The sequence below is a fragment of the Oncorhynchus clarkii genome, unplaced genomic scaffold (genome assembly GCF_045791955.1).
Source record: "Oncorhynchus clarkii lewisi isolate Uvic-CL-2024 unplaced genomic scaffold, UVic_Ocla_1.0 unplaced_contig_2404_pilon_pilon, whole genome shotgun sequence".
Classification (NCBI taxonomy): Eukaryota; Metazoa; Chordata; class Actinopteri; order Salmoniformes; family Salmonidae; genus Oncorhynchus; species Oncorhynchus clarkii.
The window spans coordinates 30,001-51,506 of NW_027258286.1; the positions used below are offsets into that span (position 1 = coordinate 30,001).

The 21,506-nt window shown below is 45.3% G+C and overlaps 1 protein-coding gene across 1 annotated transcript in view; it reads right to left on the bottom strand.

Moving 5' to 3' along the window:
• Nucleotides 1-21,506, bottom strand: part of LOC139396475 (cytoplasmic dynein 1 intermediate chain 1-like) — a gene marked incomplete at its 3' end in the record, with an annotated part of 67,086 nt that overhangs the window by 11,504 nt on the left and 34,076 nt on the right. Inside the window, exon 8 of the mRNA XM_071143496.1 lies at nucleotides 3,306-3,398. Coding sequence (XP_070999597.1) covers nucleotides 3,306-3,398 — 93 coding nt within the window. The remainder of the gene's footprint in view (nucleotides 1-3,305; nucleotides 3,399-21,506) is intronic.

Genomic DNA, 21,506 nt, shown 5'->3' on the forward strand with positions numbered 1-21,506 from the left:
GGCTCTCCCATCCTTCCTGTCCTCGGGCTCTCCCACCCTTCCTGTCCTCGCGCTCTCCCATCCTTCCTGTCCTCGCGTTCTACCATCCTTCCTGTCCTCGGGCTCTCCCATCCTTCCTGTCCTCGGGCTCTCCCATCCTTCCTGTCCTCGCGCTCCCCATCCTTCCTGTCCTCGGGCTCTCCCATCCTTCCTGTCCTCGGGCTCTCCCATCCTTCCTGTCCTCGGGCTCTCCCATCCTTCCTGTCCTCGCGCTCTCCCATCCTTCCTGTCCTCGGGCTCTCCCATCCTTCCTGTCCTCGGGCTCTCCCATCCTTCCTGTCCTCGGGCTCTCCCATCCTTCCTGTCCTCGTGCTCTCCCATCCTTCCTGTCCTCACGCTCTCCCATCCTTCCTGTCCTCACGCTCTCCCATCCTTCCTGTCCTCGCGCTCTCCCATCCTTCCTATCCTCGTGCTCTCCCATCCTTCCTATCCTCGTGCTCTCCCATCCTTCCTCTTCTCACGCTCTCCCATCCTTCCTGTCCTCGGGCTCTCCCATCCTTCCTGTCCTCGGGCTCTCCCATCCTTCCTGTCCTCGCACTCTCCCATCCTTCCTGTCCTCGTGCTTTCCCATCCTTCATGTCCCCGGGCTCTCCCATCCTTCCTATCCTCAGGCTCTCCCATCCTTCCTGTCCTCGGGCTCTCCCATCCTTCCTGTCCTCGTGCTATCCCATCCTTCCTGTCCTCTGGCTCTCCCATCCTTCCTGTCCTCAGGCTCTCCCATCCTTCCTGTCCTCGTGCTCTCCCATCCTTCCTGTCCTCGGGCTCTCCCATCCTTCCTGTCCTCGCGTTCTACCATCCTTCCTGTCCTCGGGCTCTCCCATCCTTCCTGTCCTCGGGCTCTCCCATCCTTCCTGTCCTCGCGCTCCCCATCCTTCCTGTCCTCGGGCTCTCCCATCCTTCCTGTCCTCGGGCTCTCCCATCCTTCCTGTCCTCGGGCTCTCCCATCCTTCCTGTCCTCGCGCTCTCCCATCCTTCCTGTCCTCGGGCTCTCCCATCCTTCCTGTCCTCGGGCTCTCCCATCCTTCCTGTCCTCGGGCTCTCCCATCCTTCCTGTCCTCGTGCTCTCCCATCCTTCCTGTCCTCAGGCTCTCCCATCCTTCCTGTCCTCGTGCTCTCCCATCCTTCCTGTCCTCGCGCTCTCCCATCCTTCCTATCCTCGTGCTCTCCCATCCTTCCTATCCTCGTGCTCTCCCATCCTTCCTCTTCTCACGCTCTCCCATCCTTCCTGTCCTCGGGCTCTCCCATCCTTCCTGTCCTCGGGCTCTCCCATCCTTCCTGTCCTCGCACTCTCCCATCCTTCCTGTCCTCGTGCTTTCCCATCCTTCATGTCCCCGGGCTCTCCCATCCTTCCTATCCTCAGGCTCTCCCATCCTTCCTGTCCTCGGGCTCTCCCATCCTTCCTGTCCTCGTGCTTTCCCATCCTTCCTGTCCTCGGGCTCTCCCATCCTTCCTGTCCTCAGGCTCTCCCATCCTTCCTGTCCTCGGGCTCTCCCATCCTTCCTGTCCTCGGGCTCTCCCATCCTTCCTGTCCTCAGGCTCTCCCATCCTTCTTGTCCTCGGGCTCTCCCATCCTTCCTGTCCTCGGGCTCTCCCATCCTTCCTGTCCTCAGGCTCTCCCATCCTTCTTGTCCTCGGGCTCTCCCATCCTTCCTGTCCTCGGGCTCTCCCATCCTTCTTGTCCTCGGGCTCTCCCATCCTTCCTGTCCTCGGGCTCTCCCACCCTTCCTGTCCTCGGGCTCTCCCATTCTTCCTGTCCTCGCGCTCTCCCATCCTTCCTGTCCTCGGGCTCTCCCATCCTTCCTGTCCTCGGGCTCTCCCATCCTTCCTGTCCTCGCGCTCTCCTATCCTTCCTGTGTGTGTGGGGGAGATCTTGGTGGGCTACACTCAGCCTTGTCTCAGGGTAGTACATTAGTGGTCTTTGATATCCTTTGGTGGTGTGGGGCTGTGCTTTGGCAAAGTGGGTGGGGTTATATCCTGCCTGGATGGCCCTCTCCGGGGGTAACTTTGGACAGGGCCAGTGTCCCCCGACTCCCACTGTCTCAGACTCCAGTGTCAGGGGGCTAGGGTCCGTCTGTCTATTTCTCCTGTCTTACCTGGTGTCCTGTGTGATCTACAGTATGCTCCCTCTAATTCTCCCATCTCTCGCACTCTCTATCTTTGACCCTGCTGGTCATCTATGAAAGTTTGAACGTCTTCAATAATCTCCACCCGGCACAGCCAGAAGAGGACTGGCCACCCCTCAGAGCCTGGTTCCTCTGAGGGGTGGTTCCTGCCTTTCTAGGGAGTTTTTCCTAGCCACCGTGCTTCTACATCTGCATTGCTTGCTGTTTGGGGTTTTAGACTGGGTTTCTGTATAAGCACTTTGTGACATCTGCTGATGAAAAAAGGACTTTATAAATACATTTGATGAATTGATTCATGGCTTTGACTTGTTTTGAATTGAAATATGTTATGTTTCTGTATACTGTTTACCAAACCAAGGTGGTGGTTAAACTGGAGAGTTCAGTCTCAGAAATGATTATCGGACATATATGCTTCAACTCACCTGAACTCAAATGGCCTATATAGTGCACTACTTATGACCAGGGCCCATTAGGGAATAGGGTGACATTTGGGATGCAAACACTCCCTTCAGCAAAAGCTATTGTATTTCTTACCATTAATTCACCTTTCATCTTTCCCCTTCTTTACTGTAAACAATTTCATTCTACAGCATACCCCTCTACTCATGCCCCTTCTTCTCCTCCCCCTCTACTCATGCCCCTTCTTCTCCTCCCCCTCTACTCATGCTCCTTCTTCTACTCACCCTCTACTCATGCCGCTTCTTCTACTCACCCTCTACTCATGCCCCTTCTTCTCCTCCCCCTCTACTCATGCCCCCTCTTCTCCTACTCCTCTACTCATGTCCCTTCTTCTCCTCCTCCTCTACTCATGTCCCTTCTTCTCCTGCCCCTCTACTCATGCCCCCCCTTCTCCTCCCCCTCTACTCATGTCCCTTCTTCTCCTCCCCCTCTACTCATGCCCCCTCTTCTCCTCCTCCTCTACTCATGTCCCTTCTTCTCCTCCCCCTCTACTCATGTCCCTTCTTCTCCTGCCCATCTACTCATGCCCCTTCTCCTCCTCCCCCTCTACAAAATGCCCCTTCTTCTCCTCCCCCTCATCTCTTCCCCCTCTTCTCATCCCCCTCTACCCATGCCTCGTCTTCTCCTCCCCCTCTTCTCATCCCCCTCTACCCATGCCCATTCTTCTCCCCCCCCTCTTCTTACCCTCTTTCATCTCCTTGGTGTCCTCCTCCTCCTGCTGGTCAGATTCAGGATCAGGCTTCAGCTCTATGATTTCTTCATCCTCTTCTTCCTCCTCTGAAGAAAGAGAGAGAGAGGGGTATAGAGGGCGGAAGGGGGAGAGAGAGGGAGAGGGAGAAAGAGAGAGAGAGGGGTATAGAGGGTGGAAGGGGGAGAGAGAGGGAGAGGGAGAGGGAGAAAGAGAGAGAGAGGGGTATAGAGGGCGGAAGGGGGAGAGAGAGGGAGAGGGAGAAAGAGAGAGAGAGGGGTATAGAGGGCGGAAGGGGGAGAGAGAGGGAGAGGGAGAAAGAGAGAGAAAGAAAGAGCAAGCAGTCATTTTAATCAGCAGCTGTTCCAAGTACTACAACCCCCCCTCTATACTTAATCCACTCCATCCCATCTAATCATTCGCAGGCCTGGCCCACCTGACTAACTGACATTCAGGGCTGGATGGGCCTCCCCCCCACACACACACACACCCAAACACACACACACACAATTAAGTGTATTCGGCTTGGCAGGACAGCCTGCAAAGCAAATGATACTACTACAGTACAGGTCAATTGGAGGTTGGAGTATTTTACTAGATTTTACTACTGTCAATTCCATCAGTTGTATTATCGGAACATTGGGAAAACACCTGCAGAAAAATGATTATTAGTAACATGACCGAGCCCACAACCCCAACATGATTATTAGTAACATGACCAAGCCCACTCCCCCAACATGATTATTAGTAACATGACCGAGCCCACTCCCCCCAACATGTTTATTAGTAACATGACCACGCCCACTCCCCCCAACATGCTTATTAGTAACATGACCAAGCCCACTCCCCCCAACATGTTTATTAGTAACATGACCAAGCCCACTCCCCCAACATGATTATTAGTAACATGACCAAGCCCACTCCCCCCAACATGTTTATTAGTAACATGACCAAGCCCACTCCCCCCAACATGTTTATTAGTAACATGACCAAGCCCACTCCCCCAACATGATTATTAGTAACATGACCAAGCCCACTCCCCCAACATGATTATTAGTAACATGACCAAGCCCACTCCCCTCCCAACATGATTATTAGTAACATGACCATGCCAACTCCCCTCCCAACATGATTATTAGTAACATGACCAAGCCCACTCCCCCCAACATGTTTATTAGTAACATGACCAAGCCCACTCCCCCAACATGTTTATTAGTAACATGACCAAGCCCACTCCCCCAACATGATTATTAGTAACATGACCAAGCCCACTCCCCCAACATGATTATTAGTAACATGACCAAGCCCACTCCCCCAACATGATTATTAGTAACATGACCAAGCCCACTCCCCCCAACATGATTATTAGTAACATGACCAAGCCCACTCCCCCAACATGATTATTAGTAACATGACCAAGCCCACTCCCCTCCCAACATGATTATTAGTAACATGACCAAGCCCACTCCCCCCAACATGATTATTAGTAACATGACCAAGCCCACTCCCCCCAACATGATTATTAGTAACATGACCGAGCCCACTCCCCCCAACATGATTATTAGTAACATGACCAAGCCCACTCCTCTCAACATGATTATTAGTAACATGACCAAGCCCATTCCCCCAACATGATTATTAGTAACATGACCAAGCCCACTCCCCTCCCAACATGATTATTAGTAACATGACCAAGCCCACTCCCCTCCCAACATGATTATTAGTAACATGACCAAGCCCACTCCCCCCAACATGATTATTAGTAGCATGACCAAGCCCACTCCCCCCAACATGATTATTAGTACCATGACCGAGCCCACTCCCCCCAACATGATTATTAGTAACATGACCAAGCCCACTCCCCTCCCAACATGATTATTAGTAACATGACCAAGCCAACTCCCCTCCCAACATGATTATTAGTAACATGACCAAGCCCACTCCCCTCCCAACATGATTATTAGTAACATGACCAAGCCAACTCCCCTCCCAACATGATTATTAGTAACATGACCAAGCCCACTCCCCCCAACATGATTATTAGTAACATGACCAAGCCCATTCCCCACCCAACATGATTATTAGTAACATGACCAAGCCCACTCCCCCCCAACATGATTATTAGTAACATGACCAAGCCCACTCCCCCCAACATGTTTATTAGTAACATGACCAAGCCCACTCCCCCCAACATGATTATTAGTAACATGACCAAGCCCATTCCCCCCCCAACATGATTATTAGTAACATGACCAAGCCCACTCCAACATGATTATTAGTAACTCCCCCCCCCCAACATGATTATTAGTAACATGACCAAGTCCACTCCCCCAACATGATTATTAGTAACATGACCAAGCCCACTCCCCTCCCAACATGATTATTAGTAACATGACCAAGTCCATTCCCCTCCCAACATGATTATTAGTAACATGACCAAGTTCACTCCCCCCAACATGATTATTAGTAACATGACCAAGCCCACTCCCCCCCCAACATGATTATTAGTAACATGACCAAGCCCACTCCCCCCAACATGATTATTAGTAACATGACCAAGCCCATTCCCCTCCCAACATGATTATTAGTAACATGACCAAGTCCACTCCCCCCAACATGATTTTTAGTAACATGACCAAGCCCATTCCCCCCCAACATGATTATTAGTAACATGACCAAGCCCACTCCCCCCCCCCCAGCATGATTATTAGTAACATGACCAAGCCCACTCCCCCCAACATGATTATTAGTAACATGACCAAGCCCACTCTCCTCCCAACATGATTATTAGTAACATGACCAAGCCCACTCCCCCAACATGATTATTAGTAACATGACCAAGCCCACTCCCCCAACATGATTATTAGTAACATGACCAAGCCCACTCCCCCAACATGATTATTAGTAACATGACCAAGCCCACTCCCCCCAACATGATTATTAGTAACATGACCAAGCCCATTCCCGCAACATGATTATTAGTAACATGACCAAGCCCACTCCCCCAACATGATTATTAGTAACATGACCAAGCCCACTCCCCCCAACATGATTATTAGTAACATGACCAAGCCCATTCCCGCAACATGATTATTAGTAACATGACCAAGCCCACTCCCCCAACATGATTATTAGTAACATGACCAAGCGTACTCCCCTCCCAACATGATTATTAGTAACATGACCAAGCCCACTCCCCCCAACATGATTATTAGTAACATGACCAAGCCCACTCCCCCCCAACATGATTATTAGTAACATGACCAAGCCAACTCCCCTCCCAACATGATTATTAGTAACATGACCAAGTCCACTCCCCCCAACATGATTATTAGTAACATGACCAAGCCCACTCCCCCCAACATGATTATTAGTAACATGACCAAGCCCACTCCCCCCAACATGATTATTAGTAACATGACCAAGCCCACTCCCCTCCCAACATGATTATTAGTAACATGACCAAGCCCACTCCCCCAACATGATTATTAGTAACATGACCAAGCCCACTCCCCCCCCCAACATGATTATTAGTAACATGACCAAGCCCACTCCCCCCAACATGATTATTAGTAACATGACCAAGCCCACTCCCCCCCAACATGATTATTAGTAACATGACCAAGCCAACTCCCCTCCCAACATGATTATTAGTAACATGACCAAGCCCACTCCCCTCCCAACATGATTATTAGTAACATGACCAAGCCAACTCCCCCCAACATGATTATTAGTAACATGACCAAGCCCACTCCCCTCCAACATGATTATTAGTAACATGACCAAGCCCACTCCCCTCCCAACATGATTATTAGTAACATGACCAAGCCCACTCCCCCAACATGATTATTAGTAACATGACCAAGCCCACTCCCCCCAACATGATTATTAGTAACATGACCAAGCCCACTCCCCTCCCAACATGATTATTAGTAACATGACCAAGCCCACTCCCCTCCCAACATGATTATTAGTAACATGACCAAGCCCACTCCCCCAACATTTTTATTATTAACATGTCCAAGCCCACTCCCCCCCCCAACATGATTATTAGTAACATGACCAAGCCCACTCCCCCCCAACATAATTATTAGTAACATGACCAAGCCCACTCCCCCCCAACATGATTATTAGTAACATGACCAAGCCAACTCCTCCCAACATGATTATTAGTAACATGACCAAGCCCACTCCCCCCCCCAACATGATTATTAGTAACATGACCAAGCCCACTCCCCTCCCAACATGATTATTAGTAACATGACCAAGCCCACTCCCCTCCAACATGATTATTAGTAACATGACCAAGCCCACTCCCCCCAACACAGGCCTCAACAGAGAGGAAGTTAGCACACAGGCCTCATCAAAAAGTAAGTTAACACACAGAAGGTGCCTCTCTGAGTGGCGTGCATGCCCTCGGCTCTGTCCTAACCTCTGATCTTGAGATCCAACAACCCCACCCTAAACTCGACCCCGCAATTACCCTAAATCCCCCCCAGTGAAGGGGGCAAAAGAGGGGCTAACATCCACAAGCACCTGCCAGTCTTCCTGCGGCCTGCTTCGTCCCTCCATTCACCCCCTCTGCCCACCGCCCGTCCCCTCCCTCCCTCCTTCCTCCAGACATGTGTTGGTAACCCCTCCCCCATCCCATCACCCTGGAAACAGATGGTGAAAATGAGGCCCCAAAAGCCCACTTGACACCCTACCAGACACCTGTGGCTGCGAACGCGCAAACACACACACTCTCTGCACGCTCACACACACCCGAATCCTCAGTGGGCTAGTTGTCATGTTGACCCCTGGGTCGGAGGTTAACTGGGTAGGGGTCGCAGTGACAATGGGCGCCCAGTTCACAGAAGGAAGTGATTCCATTCCGCCAGACGTGTCACGTCTCACACTCTCAACTCAACACCAGCGCCGTTTGTTTTCAGGGGTGAGTGAGTGTCTGTGTGTGTGTATGACACAGTTTGAATATGCCCTGAGGCCTCCTAAAATTACTGGCTCAAGAGCCTTGTTGATATGAGAATATAGGCCTTCTGTCTATTATCACCATGCCCTTTCAGCTGCTCTGAACCTTCTCAACTGGTTTTGTTTAGATATAATAAATATATGATAAATGTGATTGCAAACACCAAAGATTAGATATGATAAATGTGATTACCAAGACCAAGGACTAGATATGATAAACGTGATTACAAACACCAAAGTCTAGATATGATAAACATGATTACAAACACCAAAGTCTAGATATGATAAATATGATTACAAAGACCAAAGACTAGATTTGATGAACATGATTACCAAGATCAAAGATTAGATATGATACAGTGCCTTGCGAAAGTATTCGGCCCCCTTGAACTTTGCGACCTTTTGCCACATTTCAGGCTTCAAACATAAAGATATAAAACTGTATTTTTTTGTGAAGAATCAACAACAAGTGGGACACAATCATGAAGTGGAATGACATTTATTGGATATTTCAAACTTTTTTAACAAATCAAAAAATTGGGCGTGCAAAATTATTCAGCCCCCTTAAGTTAATACTTTGTAGCGCCACCTTTTGCTGCGATTACAGCTGTAAGTCGCTTGGGGTATGTCTCTATCAGTTTTGCACATCGAGAGACTGAATTTTTTTTCCCATTCCTCCTTGCAAAACAGCTCGAGCTCAGTGAGGTTGGATGGAGAGCATTTGTGAACAGCAGTTTTCAGTTCTTTCCACAGATTCTCGATTGGATTCAGGTCTGGACCTTGACTTGGCCATTCTAACACCTGGATATGTTTATTTTTGAACCATTGCTTTATGTTTTGGATCATTGTCTTGTTGGAAGACAAATCTCCGTCCCAGTCTCAGGTCTTTTGCAGACTCCATCAGGTTTTCTTCCAGAATGGTCCTGTATTTGGCTCCATCCATCTTCCCATCAATTTTAACCATCTTCCCTGTCCCTGCTGAAGAAAAGCAGGCCCAAACCATGATGCTGCCACCACCATGTTTGACAGTGGGGATGGTGTGTTCAGGGTGATGAGCTGTGTTGCTTTTACGCCAAACATAACGTTTTGCATTGTTGCCAAAAAGTTCAATTTTGGTTTCATCTGACCAGAGCACCTTCTTCCACATGTTTGGTGTGTCTCCCAGGTGGCTTGTGGCAAACTTTAAACGACGCTTTTTATGGATATCTTTAAGAAATGGCTTTCTTCTTGCCACTCTTCCATAAAGGCCAGATTTGTGCAATATACGACTGATTGTTGTCCTAAGGACAGAGTCTCCCACCTCAGCTGTAGATCTCTGCAGTTCATCCAGAGTGATCATGGGCCTCTTGGCTGCATCTCTGATCAGTCTTCTCCTTGTATGAGCTGAAAGTTTAGAGGGACGGCCAGGTCTTGGTAGATTTGCAGTGGTCTGATACTCCTTCCATTTCAATATTATCGCTTGCACAGTGCTCCTTGGGATGTTTAAAGCTTGGGAAATCTTTTTGTATCCAAATCCGGCTTTAAACTTCTTCACAACAGTATCTCGGACCTGCCTGGTGCGTTCCTTGTTCTTCATGATGCTCTCTCCGCTTTTAACGGACCTCTGAGACTATCACAGTGCAGGTGCATTTATACGGAGACTTGATTACACACAGGTGGATTGTATTTATCATCATTAGTCATTTAGGTCAACATTGGATCATTCAGAGATCCTCACTGAACTTCTGGAGAGAGTTTGCTGCACTGAAAGTAAAGGGGCTGAATAATTTTGCACGCCCAATTTTTCAGTTTTCGATTTGTTAAAAAAGTTGAAATATCCAATAAATGTCGTTCCACTTCATGATTGTGTCCCACTTGTTGTTGATTCTTCACAAAAAAATACAGTTTTATATCTTTATGTTTGAAGCCTGAAATGTGGCAAAAGGTCGCAAAGTTCAAGGGGGCCGAATACTTTCGCAAGGCACTGTACATGTGATTACCAGGGGAATAATGGAAAATTCAAGAGAAGTTTATTAGCTTTAATATATTCATCATCTTAGAGACAAAGGAGTATATGGCTTATAAACTCTTTGGAGTTAGCATGTACTAGATTCAACTCTAACCTGAAGTTACCATCCTTCCTTCCAAAGGCCCAATAGTCCATTCAACTCTAACCTGAAGTTACCATGCTTCATTCCAAAGGCCCAAAAGTCCATTCAACTCTAATCTGAAGTTACCATGCTTCATTCCAAAGGCCCAATAGTCCATTCAACTCTAACCTGAAGTTACCATGCTTCCTTTCATATGCCCAATAGTTTGTTCAACTCTAACCTGAAGTTACCATATCCTCTCTACAGAGTGTCTCAAATGGTACACTATTCCTTATAGTGTACAACTTCTGACCAGGATATAGGGAATATGATGCTATTTGAGACACAGCTATAGTGGTTGTCTCCCAAGAGAAAATACTTCAGTGTGAGGATGAAGGATGAGGATGGACCACTGATGTAATGGGTTCGGTCCAACAGCGTGGTTTCCAGCTGAATGGAAGTGTTGCTCTGAGTCAGACAGCATCTAACCAGCAGGGACCGGAGTCGAGAGGCCAGGGAGACAGGCCTAGACAGTCAGCCAGCCAGGCAATCAGTCAGCCAGCCAAGTAGTCAGTCAGCCAAGCCAACCAGTCAGTCAGCCAGCCAAGCAGTCAGTCAGCCAAGCCAACGAGTCAGTCCGCCACTGTGTCACAGAGGACAGCCAGGACAGACAGCCACCAACCGACAAACTCACAGGCGGCTCCTCTCTCTCTCATCTCTCTCTCTCTTCCTCTCTCTCCCCGTCATCCATTTCCCCCCCTGAGTTTGGTGGAGACAGGGATGCTTCTCTTTGGTGTCCCATCATCACAGCACCCTCAATGAGAGAGAGGGAGACAGGACTGGGTGTTGTCCCTTTGGGGTTAGGATGGAGAATGGAGAGGAACAGGGAGAGGGACAGAGAGAGAGAGAGAGACAGAGACTACTCCCCTCTCCTCACATCGCTGGGGTCAGCTGTGAGGAGAGGAAAGGGAGTCGCTCCCAACCTAAACCCATGCACAACCTGACCTTAGATGACCAGGACCGTGGTCAGAATGTGTGGTCATGGGAGGACCATGCAGAGCTGTGCGACCATAACGTAGAGCGGTCCGACTGACAACAGTTGACCACAGAGACTGGAGCAAGCTTCAGTGATTCATAGCCATGTGACATGAGGCTTTGGATTGATTACTTAACGACTGAATACATCTTCCCATATGAAGGCACGGTACTGGAGATACCATGGTCAAAGGTCAAGGAAGAAGCAACCAAATATAACTCAATTTCAATGGAGATTCTCCAAAGCCTTCAAAGATGGTCTCTCCCTCTCTCTCTCTCAACCCGGTCATGGAATGTTTTCCTGTTCCACCTGGTGCTTAATACTGCTCTGCACCGTGGGAACACACATTAACCTGGATCCACCAAGCCACTGGTACCTGGGGGCTGGCTTGATGAAACTCAGCTTCCTTCCTCACGCTGTCAATTCAGCCCAGCCCAGCCCAGCGGCACATAGACAAATAGGCATCTCCATAGACGCCTATAAGAACACTCAGCTCAACTCTGACAGAGAAGGGGTCCTTCCGAGTCCTAAGACATAGACACGCCACTCTCTCCCCCCCCAGTCGTGGAGTATTTACTATTTAGATTAGCATGCGCGCTACAGGCTAATTACCAGCTTAATCGTACGCTGGGGAGTGAAAAGGCCTGAGCCAGCCGGTCAGAAGCATTGTTAGTCATTATATGGATACCTCTACAGTGAATTATCTCAGATGAACTGAAATTGGCCAATCCATTATGAAGGCAGAGAAAATAAACAGTAATTCAATGGCACTATAAGGATCTTAGGAGCGGGACTCTCTGTGGAGAGCTTAGTGTATTATACTGTGATTGGCTGGACAGTTAAGATATATCCACCACATGTGGAGAGCATTACTATAAATATACTAAGAAAAGTCAGAGACAGCTACCACAGTAGTTAGAAATGACCCATGTTGTGCTGTAGTGAGAGATACAGCTACCACAGTAGTTAGAAATGACCCATGTTGTGCTGTAGTGAGAGATACAGCTACCACAGTAGTTAGAAATGACCCATGTTGTGCTGTAGTGAGAGATACAGCTACCACAGTAGTTAGAAATGACCCATGTTGTGCTGTAGTGAGAGATACAGCTACCACAGTAGTTAGAAATGACCCATGTTGTGCTGTAGTGAGAGATACAGCTACCACAGTAGTTAGAAACGACTCATGTTGTGCTGTAGTGAGAGATACAGCTACCACAGTAGTTAGATACGACCCATGTTGTGCTGTAGTGTCAGATACAGCTACCACAGTAGTTAGATACCACCCATGTTGTGCTGTAGTGAGAGATACAGCTACCACAGTAGTTAGATACGACCCATGTTGTGCTGTAGTGTCAGATACAGCTACCACAGTAGTTAGATATGACCCATGTTGTGCTGTAGTGTCAGACACAGCTACCACAGTAGTTAGAAACGACCCATGTTGTGCTGTAGTGAGAGATACAGCTACCACAGTAGTTAGATACGACCCATGTCGTGCTGTAGTGTCAGATACAGCTACCACAGTAGTTTGATACCACCCATGCTGTGCTGTAGTGTCAGATACAGCTACCACAGTAGTTAGATACAACCCATATTGTGCTGTAGTGAGAGATACAGCTACCACAGTAGTTAGATACGACCCATATTGTGCTGTAGTGAGAGATACAGCTACCACAGTGCATAACCATACCACTGGGTTTCACAGCATTATGTTTTCGTATTTGTCCCAAATTCCCTGTGAAGTGCACTACTTTTGATCAGGACCCATAGGGCTCAGGTCAAAAGTAGTGCACTACATAGGGAATAGGGTGCCATTTGGCAAGCCTAAGAATATATTCCAACTAGTAACTAGAAGAGATCAAAGATCCCTTTTTATTCTGAATCCCCAGGAAGTGTTGGCATGATGCTGAAATGTGCAAGCTCACGCTCATCACTGGGGAGATGAAGGCTGGGGTGGGTTGGCCTGCCTGCCTGCCTGTCTGTGTGACTTGGAGAGGGTCCAGTGCTGTGTTAGAGGGTTAGGTTGTTAGAGGCCATGCCAGCTCCTGTACTGCCACTGACAGAGGAGTGTTGACACCTAGCGCATCCTGTGACACACAGAGACATAAGGGCACACACAAGCAACAGACCTGGGTTCAAATACTATTTCAAATATCTCAATTACTTTCATATACATTCAAAGTAACTATTCAAATATATTTTATTTGGAAAGACAAGCAGTTTAATATTTTTATGAATGTGTAATTACTCAAATACGCTCCCATGCATTTAACCCAGGTATTTGAAAAAATTCTCAAATAGTATTTATTTCTTACAAAATAACCATAAAAAAATCAAATAAGAGTACTTGTTTTGAAAATACTCAAATAAATAGAAAAAGTATTTGAAAGACCAGATACTGAAACACACATGTATTTGAACCCAGGTCTGATTCGCACACACACACACACACACACACACACACACACACACACACACACACACACACACACACACACACACACACACACACACACACACACACACACACACACACACAAAAAAAAGTAACAAACACACACACACATAAAGTAACAAACACACACACACATAAAGTAACAGACACACACACACATAAAGAAACACACACACACACACACACACATAAAGTAACACCTACCAACACGAACATAAAGTAAAACACACACATATAAAGTAAGACTCACACACATAGAGTAACACACACACACACACACACACACACACACACACACAGACACACACACATAAACACACATAGGTAACACGCACACACACACAGAGAAACACACATAGGTAACACACACACACATAAAGTAACAAACACACACACACACACACAAAGTAACACACGCACACATAAATTAACACACACACACACATACATAAAGTAACAAACACACACACACACATACGCATAAAATAACACACACACATAAAGTGACACACACACACACACATAAAGTAACACACACACACACACATGAAGTAACACACACACACACACACATAAAGTGACACAAACATAAAGTAACACACACACACACATAAAGTAACACACACACACACACGCATAAAGTAACAGACACACACACATGCATAAAGTAACACACACACACACACAAAGTAACACACACACATAAAGTAACACACACACAAAGTAACACACACACATAAAGTAACAAACACACACACATAAAGTAACACATACACACATAAAGTAACACACACACACATAAAGTAACACACACACACATAAAGTAACACACTCACACACACACATAAAGTAGAACAGACACAAAGTAACACACACACACACATAAAGTAACACACACACACAATAAGTAACACACACACACACACATAAAGTAACAAACACACACACACATAAAGTAACACACACACACACATAAAGTAACACATACACACATAAAGTAACACACACACACACACACATAAAGTAACACACACACACACACGAATAAAGTAACACACACACACATAAAGTAACAAACACACACACATAAAGTAACACACACACACACATAAAGTAACACACACACAAAGTAACACACACACATAAAGTAACAAACACACACATAAAGTAACACACACACACACACATAAAGTAACAAACACACACACACATAAAGTAACACACACACACACACATAAAGTAACACACACACACACACATAAAGTAACACACACACACACATAAAGTAACAAACACACACACACACATAAAGTAACGAACAAACACACACATAAAGTAACACGCACACACATAAAGAAACACACACACACACACACATAAAGTAACACCTACCCACACGAACATAAAGTAAAACACACACATATAAAGTAAGACTCACACACATAGAGTAACACACACACACAGAGAAACACACATAGGTAACACGCACACACAGAGAAACACACATAGGTAACACACACACACATAAAGTAACAAACACACACACACACACACACACACAAAGTAACAAACACACACACATAAAGTAACACACACACACATAAAGTAACACACACACAAAGTAACACACACACATAAAGTAACAAACACACACACATAAAGTAACACACACACACACACATAAAGTAACAAACACACACACATATAAAGTAACACACACACACATAAAGTAACACACACACACACACACACACATAAAGTAACACACACACACACATAAAGTAACAAACACACACACACATAAAGTAACGAACAAACACACACATAAAGTAACACGCACACACATAAAGAAACACACACACACACACACACACACACACATAAAGTAACACCTACCCACACGAACATAAAGTAAAACACACACATATAAAGTAAGACTCACACACATAGAGTAACACACACACACAGAGAAACACACATAGGTAACACACACACACACACATAAAGTAACAAACACACACACACACACACACACACACAAAGTAACACACGCACACATAAATTAACACACACACACACATACATAAAGTAACAAACACACACATACACACACATACACACGCATAAAATAACACACACACATAAAGTGACACACACACACACACATAAAGTAACACACACACACACACACATGAAGTAACACACACACACACATAAAGTAACACACACATAAAGTGACACACACACAAAGTAACACACACACACATAAAGTAACACACACACACACATGAAGTAACACACACACACAAAAAGTAACACACACACACACGCATAAAGTAACACACACACACGCATAAAGTAACACACACACACACATAAAGTAACACACACACATAAAGTAACACACACACAAAGTAACACACACACATAAAGTAACACACACATATAAAGTAACACACACACATACATAAAGTAAAACACACACATAAAGTAACACACACACATAAAGAAACACACACACACACATAAAGAAACACACACACACACATAAAGTAACACACACACACACACATAAAGAAACACACACACACACATAAAGTAACACACACACACAAAAAGTAACACACACACACATAGAGTAACACACACACACACACACACACATAAAGTAACACACACACACACATAAAGTAACACACACACACACACACACACATAAAGTAATACACACACATAAAGTAACACACACACATAAAGTAACACACACATAAAGTAACACACACATAAAGTAACACACACACATAAAGTAACACACACACACACATAAAGTAACACACACACACATAAAGTAATATACACACACACATAAAGTAACACACACACACACATAAAGTTACACACACACATAAAGTAACACACACACACACATAAAGTAACACACACACACACATAAATTAACACACACACACACACACACACATAAAGTAACACACACGCACACACACATAAAGTAACACACACATAAAGTAACACACACACACACACATAAAGTAACACACACACACAAAGTAACACACACACATAAAGTAACACACACACATAAAGTAACACACACACACATAAAGTAACACACACACACACACATAAAGTAACACACACACACATAAAGTAACACACACACATAAAGTAACACACAACCATTAAGTAACACACACACATTAAGTAACACACACACACACACATAAAGTAACACACACACATAAAGTAACACACACACACATAAAGTAACACACACACACACACACACACATAAAGTAACACACACACATAAAGTAACACACACACACACATAAAGTAACACACACACACAAAGTAACACACACACATAAAGTAACACACACACATAAAGTAACACACACACACATAAAGTAACACACACACACACACATAAAGTAACACACACACATAAAGTAAGACACACACATAAAGTAAGACACACACACACACACACACACATAAACACACACACACACACACACACACATAAAGTAACACACACACACATAAAGTAACACACACACACACATAAAGTAACACACACACATAAAGTAACACACACACACATAGAGTAACACACACACACACACACACACATAAAGTAACACACACACATACACATAAAGTAACACACACACACATACACATGAAGTAACACACACACATAAAGTATCACACACACACATAAAGTAACACACACAGGACAGGCGTTAGACAGCAGTAGGATGACACCAGGCTCTTTCATCCACTGGTTTATTGGGCCAAGCTGCTGGGGCCCTAGAGATGATTACACTATCATGCTGAGTCACTCACATACACACGCACACACAAACACGCACACACACACACACACGCACACACACACATTCCCGTCATCTCTGACAGAGGAGTTTTGCAAAACGTTGGGAATGAGGACATATAAGAGAGTATGGGAGGAAGGGAGGAGTGGAGGAGGAGAGTAGGATAGGAGGAGAGGAAGGGAGGAGAGGAGGAGGAGGTAAGGGGCACTTTCAAGGGGCAAGAGTTCCAGCATCCTACGCACTGGGAATAACCCTTTAAATGAGAGCGAACACACACACACACACACACACACACACACTGTAAAGAGGGGGGTTCTCCTCAGAAGTTGGGTGTTGAGCAGCCTGTAGACCACAACACAGACTCTGCACTGATGAGTAGGAGGAGGTGACGAGAACTTGAAAGACTCCTCTAATGTGGACCTGGCACGACACCCCCTGTTCTGTCCTGTTCTGTTCTGCTCTGTTATTTTCCTGTTCTGTTCTGCTCTGTTATTTTCCTGTTCTGCTCTGATCTGTTATTTTCCTGATCTGCTCTGTTTTTCTCTGTTATTTTCCTGATCTGCTCTGTTTTTCTCTGTTCTGCTCTGTTATTTTCCTGTTCTGCTCTGTTCTGTTATTTTCCTGTTCTGCTCTGTTCTGTTATTTTTTTGTTCTGCTCTGTTCTGTTATTTTCCTGTTCTGCTCTGTTCTGTTGTTTTCCTGTTCTGCTCTGTACTGTCATTTTCCTGTTCTGCTCTGTTCTGTTATTTTCCTGTTCTGCTCTGTTCTGTTATTTTCCTGTTCTGCTCTGTTCTGTTATTTTCCTGTTCTGCTCTGCTCTGTTCTGCTCTGTTATTTTCCTGTTCTGCTCTGTTCTGTTCTGCTCTGTTTTGCTCTGTTCTGACTGAGACAAACGCCTGCCTGATATCACACTATCCTCATACTGCCTGATATCACACTATCCTCATACTGCCTGATATCACAATGTCCTCATACTGCCTGATATCACACTGTCCTCATACTGCCTGATATCACACTATCCTCATACTGCCTGATATCACACAGTCCTCATACTGCCTGATATCACACTATCCTCATAGTGCCTGATATCATCACACTGTCCTCATACTGCCTGATATTAAATGGCACCCTATTCCCTAATCCCTATCTGCTCTACTTTTGACCACAGCCCATATAGCACTATATAGAGAATAGGGTGCCATTTGGGACGCAGATCAGACATCACATCACATTCAACTGTCAAATATTACAAATTATCTCACCTGGGGCTTGTTACAGTAGGGGAACTACAACACCCAATTCTACAACACCCAATTTCACAACAGACAATGTGAACTCCGTGGGTGGAGTAAACGATCTCTGAAGAGAGATAGGGAGCGTCAGTTATCAACAATACCTTTTGTACCTGTTAGTGGACCCAATAGGCCTACCATTTCCAGTCAATTCATTTTTGCTTTTGCTCTGTTTTGTCCTCCTACAAACTCCGACAATGTAATCCTACACGACACAGGAAGCTCACAACGTGTTTGAGTGTGTGTGTGTGTGTGTGTGTGGTCTTGTTCTTCTATCCCCAAAAGTCCCCACAAGGATAGTAAAACAAGGAAATGTCTCCCATTTCCCACGTCCCCATGAAGAGATGAGGGGGTGAAGGCTATTTCAATTTTAGGGGTTAGAATCAGGGTTAACTTTAGGGATTAGGGAAAATAGGATTTTTAATTGAAATTAATTTTGTTTGTGTGTGTGTGTGTTTGTGTGTTTGTGTGTGTGTGTGTGTGTTTGTGTGTGTGTGTGTGTGTTTGTGTGTGTGTGTGTGTGTGTTTGTGTGTGTGTGTGTGTGGTTGTGTGTGTGTGTGTGTGTGTGTGTTTGTGTGTGTTTGTGTGTGTGTGTTTGTGTGTGTGTGTGTGTTTGTGTGTTTGTGTGTGTGTGTGTTTGTGTGTGTGTGTGTGTGTGTGTGTGTGCGTGTGTGTGTGTGTTTGTGTGTTTGTGTGTGTATACACTCTAAGGAGCACCATCATCATACATAAAAGGCAAGCTGTGAAGTAAACTATACATTACCTGCTCTTTCTGTAAATCCTTCCTTATCACACAATGGGTGGGTGGCAGTGCTTTAGTTAAATTGGTAAAAATCCCTGTTCTACTGCTCTGTGGCATCTAACTCTGTGAAAGAGCATTCCTCTGGCTGTGTAATGGAAAAACACCCAGGGATTTTGCTGTCTGTCCTCCATGGGTTGCAAAACAGTCATTTGTCATCATTATGACAAATGGTCCCAGTCCCAAATGACACCCAGTTCCCTATATAGTCAACTACTTTTGACCCGAGCCCTTTGGGTCCGTGGTCAAAAGTAGTGCACTATTGCAACCCATGGAAGCCGGGCAACAAAAGTAGTGGACTATGTCGGGAATAGGCTGCCATTTGGGACATACTCATGGACCGATCGATTGTCTGTCCCGTTTATACCAATCTGCAAAGGAGCGGTGCTCTGTGTGAGTCTGTGGCTGGCTGTGCTGAGGAAACCTGCCTTCTCCCGTGAGATGTACCTCTCTATCTGGGGCCGGGAAATAGTCAGTGAGAAGGAGATAAAGATAGCAAAGATCCACTTTGACCACAGATAACATTCTCGGCCCCTTCTGGTAACGTTTCAGGAAGCTCTTGTCAGATTGGACAGAGCTTCTAAACAAAGTGAAGAGACATGCAGTTTGAATGTTATTCGTCATATATTTACAATATCCTATTCTTTTTCAATAGTGATGTGAATAAATAAAGCATTTCAAATTACAGACGTTGATTTTAATTCATACAAATGTTAACACTTGGATAATGGTGTGTAGGCCCATTTTATATCCAAATTCTATAACACGATAACTACAGCCAATAATGTGTTCCAGTAGTCAAACTCAAACATGTTTTAATAAGTATGATCCTCTTGCATTGAAAATGTCTTTTTTCTACCATATCATCTGTAAGGTGATGAGGATCTGCCTCTTTTCAATGTACTGATGAACAATGATTATGTCTTACAGGCAGACTAGACACTATACCATAATTAAGGGTCTTCAAGGAAGAGCCAGAAAAGTGTAGTGTCTCCAGCAGTGTCTACAGTGAAGTGTCTTTAGCCTAGCTGTACTGCCTCTCTGTCTCGTAAAGTAAATGTTTTATGGAAGTGATGAAACAACTCAAATATTCTGTACACTGTATCCTACTGTAAGTTTATACACTAAGCTAGACGCTAGGAGAGAACATGTTGGAATGGTTGACCAAAAACGGAGACAAATATAATGAAATATAATTCATGAATCATGCTTATCCCACGATACTTGTATCACAGTCAATTAAGAACGACATTTATCCACACTATCTAACAATATGGGTCATCGTTTAAACACTAACACACAGAGAAACACACTCTTATTCACTAAACAGTCTATCCTTCGTACATTCTAACAACTCACAGCCTAATAACCAGGATGACTTCCATTCATTTGTCTGCCCTTTCCTTCCCTCTTCCTCCACACACTGACCCCTCAGTAGCTACTGTGAAGGGGGAGAGTTTCAGTAATAAACCTCCACTATGCAACGCTAGGCCCCAGCCTGCTCCTGGATCTAGCCTGGGTCAGGGATTCTTTCTGTGGGCTGAAGCTAGGCCTGTTGTGCCAGTGGACCTGGCAGCTTCCCAGAACCACATCTTTACAGAGCCATCATGCCACGCCTCGCCATGCTCCCAGGCAGGCGGCGAGCGGCCACAGCACATGATTAAAACTCATGACATCAAACTTTCCAAGCCTCGCTCCTGTCACATCCAGCCAGTCGTCC